At 46.1% G+C, this 3,533-nt stretch overlaps 1 protein-coding gene across 1 annotated transcript in view; it reads left to right on the top strand.

The window, feature by feature from the left end:
• Positions 1-3,533, top strand: part of plppr3a (phospholipid phosphatase related 3a) — a 21,654-nt gene that overhangs the window by 17,601 nt on the left and 520 nt on the right. The window contains exons 8-10 of the mRNA XM_020616645.1: positions 853-1,026; positions 1,845-2,681; positions 3,110-3,529. Coding sequence (XP_020472301.1) covers positions 853-1,026; positions 1,845-2,681; positions 3,110-3,529 — 1,431 coding nt within the window. The remainder of the gene's footprint in view (positions 1-852; positions 1,027-1,844; positions 2,682-3,109; positions 3,530-3,533) is intronic.

The following is a 3,533-nucleotide window of genomic DNA, read 5'->3' as shown; positions in this document are numbered from 1 at the left end:
TGCTCTCTTCCCCGCTATGTTATCCTGTCAGATAACATGTCAATGACCCAATGAACCTAATTTGTGGTATAAAACAGGTGAAAAACTCTAACAAAACAGTATTATTTTCATCCAGAAAGTTCATGAAACAAGTAAAACCTTATTTGCTTTCTGGAGATATAGATTAGGAGACCGATACCACTCTTACATCTGTAGCCACTTTGCTTAGCTTAAAGACTGGGAGCAAGGGAAACTAGCTCAGTCCAAAAGTAACAAAATTCACCTGTCACCACCTCTAAAGCTCATTAAATAACACGTCATAACTTGGCTGTTGACTACCCGGAGTCTTTTTATGACTGCAAGGCTGTCGGACTCCAGCACTGGACTAAGTAATAATAGTCCTGCCTCCTAATATTGCAGCTCATCTGTTTCACATTTCAGGTTTCAAGAGCACTACTGGGGTATAACGTGTAATTTATTGAGCTTTGGAGATGTTGTAAATGGATTTATATTGTTTTTGAGAACATATGGATCCATGCCAGTTGTTTCCCCCACTTCCTGTTTTTATGCTATGCTATGCTCAGCTAAGCTAAGCTAATCATCTCCTTGCCACAGCTTCATGTTTATTGAACAGATGTCAGTAGTATCAATATTCTCCTTTAACTCTTAACAAAAAGATGAATAGGCATATTCCAAACAATGTCAGACAGTTCATTTAATAACTAATTTGCATAGTATGACATTTGCACTGTTTTTACTTCACCCCTCTAAACTGTAATTGTCTTTGTGCAGTTTAGGTGAAACTTTTGCTGCAGTGTGTCATAATGCTATAATTATCTTATGCATAATTTATATGTACATCTGTCCCCTCAGATGTATTTTAATGCCAGCATCGGCAGCACAACTAAGCTGCTGAAGCCGCTTTTGGTGTTTGCTTTCTGCATGGCGGCGGGCCTTGCCGGGCTGACACAGATAACCCAGCACCGCAGTCATCCTATAGACGTCTACGTGGGATACCTCATAGGAGCTGGCATCGGAGTTTACCTGGTCAGTTAAACAAAGTGCATAGTGTGTATAACAAGAATAGCAAAAGATTTATCAGCCTTGTCCAAAACTATCCTGAAGTGGATGTCCTATTTCAGGCTTTAGTTTAGGAAATGAGTCAAATGAGTCTGGCACCCATTTCTCACTTATCTTTGTATATCTTTAGGGAACTGTTTTGTCGCCAGGGAGTAGTTAACAGTCAGCATGCATGCAACATGGTGGGAATGGCACAAAAATAGATTTTTTTTTTAAGTGGTTTAGTGGATTTGCTGTGACTGAATTATCCCAGTGTCTTATTTTAACAGTATCCCAGCATGAGCTAACAAATGCTGCTTTTTCTCCTCACCTTTCCCCTCAGTGTGCCTTCCATACTTTTCTCTCCCAGCAGTTTTTTGGCAGGCTATAAATAACCTTTTTCTATTATGGAGGGGAGAGAGAGAACGAGTAATCCAATAAGAATTTTCTGGAACAATTTCACAGTTCATTTTAACAAAACTTGTCTTTGCCGGTTTTCCACGCTTCCCTCCTCATTTTTTTCTGTCTTGTCTTTCATTTTTTAAGAGGGGGAGCATTTCCTCCTGTCATTAATGAATGAATTCTGAGAGAGGGGTAAGAGAGTGATTCAGGCTGAGCTCACATTAAAAATGGAGGAAGGAGAGATGCCTGTTCATGCGATTGCTCCCCACTAATCGGAATATCCCTTTTTTCCCCTCCCATGGATTAAAGAAAATACATTTTTATGCTTCACGTGCTGGGTACTTCTATCTCCTCACTTATTTCTCCTCTCCACTTCCCCCCCATGTCCCTCTCACCCCTATCAGGCTGTGTATGCAGTAGGAAACTTCAAAGCATCAGAAGAAGATGCTTCCTCTTTACAGAGATTGACCCCAGCTCAGCAAAAGGACACCTTGAGGGTTCTGAGCCAGCGGAGTCATGACTCCCTGTACAGGAAGACTCCCAGGGTGTCTGAGAGCAGAGAGGACCTGGGCCACGGGCTGGGGTCTGGGGCCCGCAGTAAGGTGAGGAGGGAGAAGGCGTCACTGGCCTCCCTCAAACGAGCAAGTGCTGATGTGGAGCTCCTGGCAACCCGGGGTCCCATGGGCAAGGAAACCATGGTAACCTTCAGCAACACCTTGCCGCGAGTTGCAAATGGAAACAGCCCCATCTCCCCTTCAGAGGAGCCAGTTACCATGCAGCGCCACATGACCTTCCACATGCCCTTTGACCCCCAGAGGTCTCGGCAGCTGGTGTCAGAGTGGAAGCAGCGCTCGCTGGAGCTCCGTAGCCAGAGCTCACGAGATGAGGAGGAGGGAATGGATGGAAGAGATGGAGGAGATGAACGGGGGGCAGCAGCAGCAGGAGAAGGAGCAGACCAAGGGATGCCTTCTTCTCTTTATCCCACAGTGCAAGCCAACAAAAGCACAGCCACACCGACTGCAGTCAGGATGGTGGTGGCACCCCCACTAGTTCACATCCCCGAGGAGGCTGTTCGGCCACCGCCCGTCTCCCCTAAGAGTGCTAAAACCCGTGCCAAGTGGCTGTCGCTCACAGAGGGAGGAGGAGTGAAGGAGCCGGGAACGGGGCCCATTGCAGTTTCAACTCCCCGTGTGCCCAGCACGCAGCCCACTCAGCCACCGAGCCAGCAAAGGGTCACTCAGGTGAGACAGAAACTGGAAAATGAATTCCTACAAATCAAAATAAGTGACACACAGCTGGTTCTGAGAAATATATTTTAGACAGGAGAATAGATTTAACAGCTGGCAGACTGGGTGCACCATATGCCTCTGATTTACAGTACTGTAAAGTCAAAGCAGAACAACATGGGTGGAGGCAATTTCACTGATTAGTTTCCAAAATAAAATACTCTCACAAGAGCTCAAATACTAATTATAGTTGGATTTAAATGTTATTAAAATGTCCTAATATTAAATATGTTACTTTTACATTTTACAATGTTTACTGTAATAAAAGTCCCTAAACTCTGGGTGTACACTATGGCACAGCAATTTTGCACAAATATTTTGCTGATTTCAACAGTAGCTGCTTTTCTGGATGCTTACCGATGAGATTTTATTCTGTCCCGCAGGTGATAGCTGTATCTAAGCAGCAGGGTCATGGGCCCATCACCTCGTCCACTAAGACCTCAGAGGGTGGCTCCTCCTCAGGTGGTGGGTCCAACTGCTCTGAGTCTCCCTATTACCGGATCCTGTCTGATCGAGACAGCTGCACTGGGAGCAACCCAGGAAGCATCGCCGGAAGTGGGAGCATTGTCACGATTGATGCTCATGCCCCTCACCACCCCGTGGTGCGTGTGTCAGCCAGTAATGGCAAGCCATGGGAATGGAGAAACACCATCAGTGGTAACATGATGACCGCTGACACAGACAAACACCGCACAGCACTGCAGCGACAGGACAATGTCAGTCATTACCGGGATTACCGGACACTCCCGGTGAAAACAGACTCTCTCTGCTCCTCCTTGGCTAGCGGCAGGGCCGCAGGGGGGGCGG

Source organism: Monopterus albus, unplaced genomic scaffold (assembly GCF_001952655.1).
Source record: "Monopterus albus unplaced genomic scaffold, M_albus_1.0 scaffold176.1, whole genome shotgun sequence".
NCBI lineage: Eukaryota > Metazoa > Chordata > Actinopteri > Synbranchiformes > Synbranchidae > Monopterus > Monopterus albus.
Note: the sequence above shows the minus strand (reverse complement) of the source record. Positions and strands in the feature narration are given on the sequence as shown.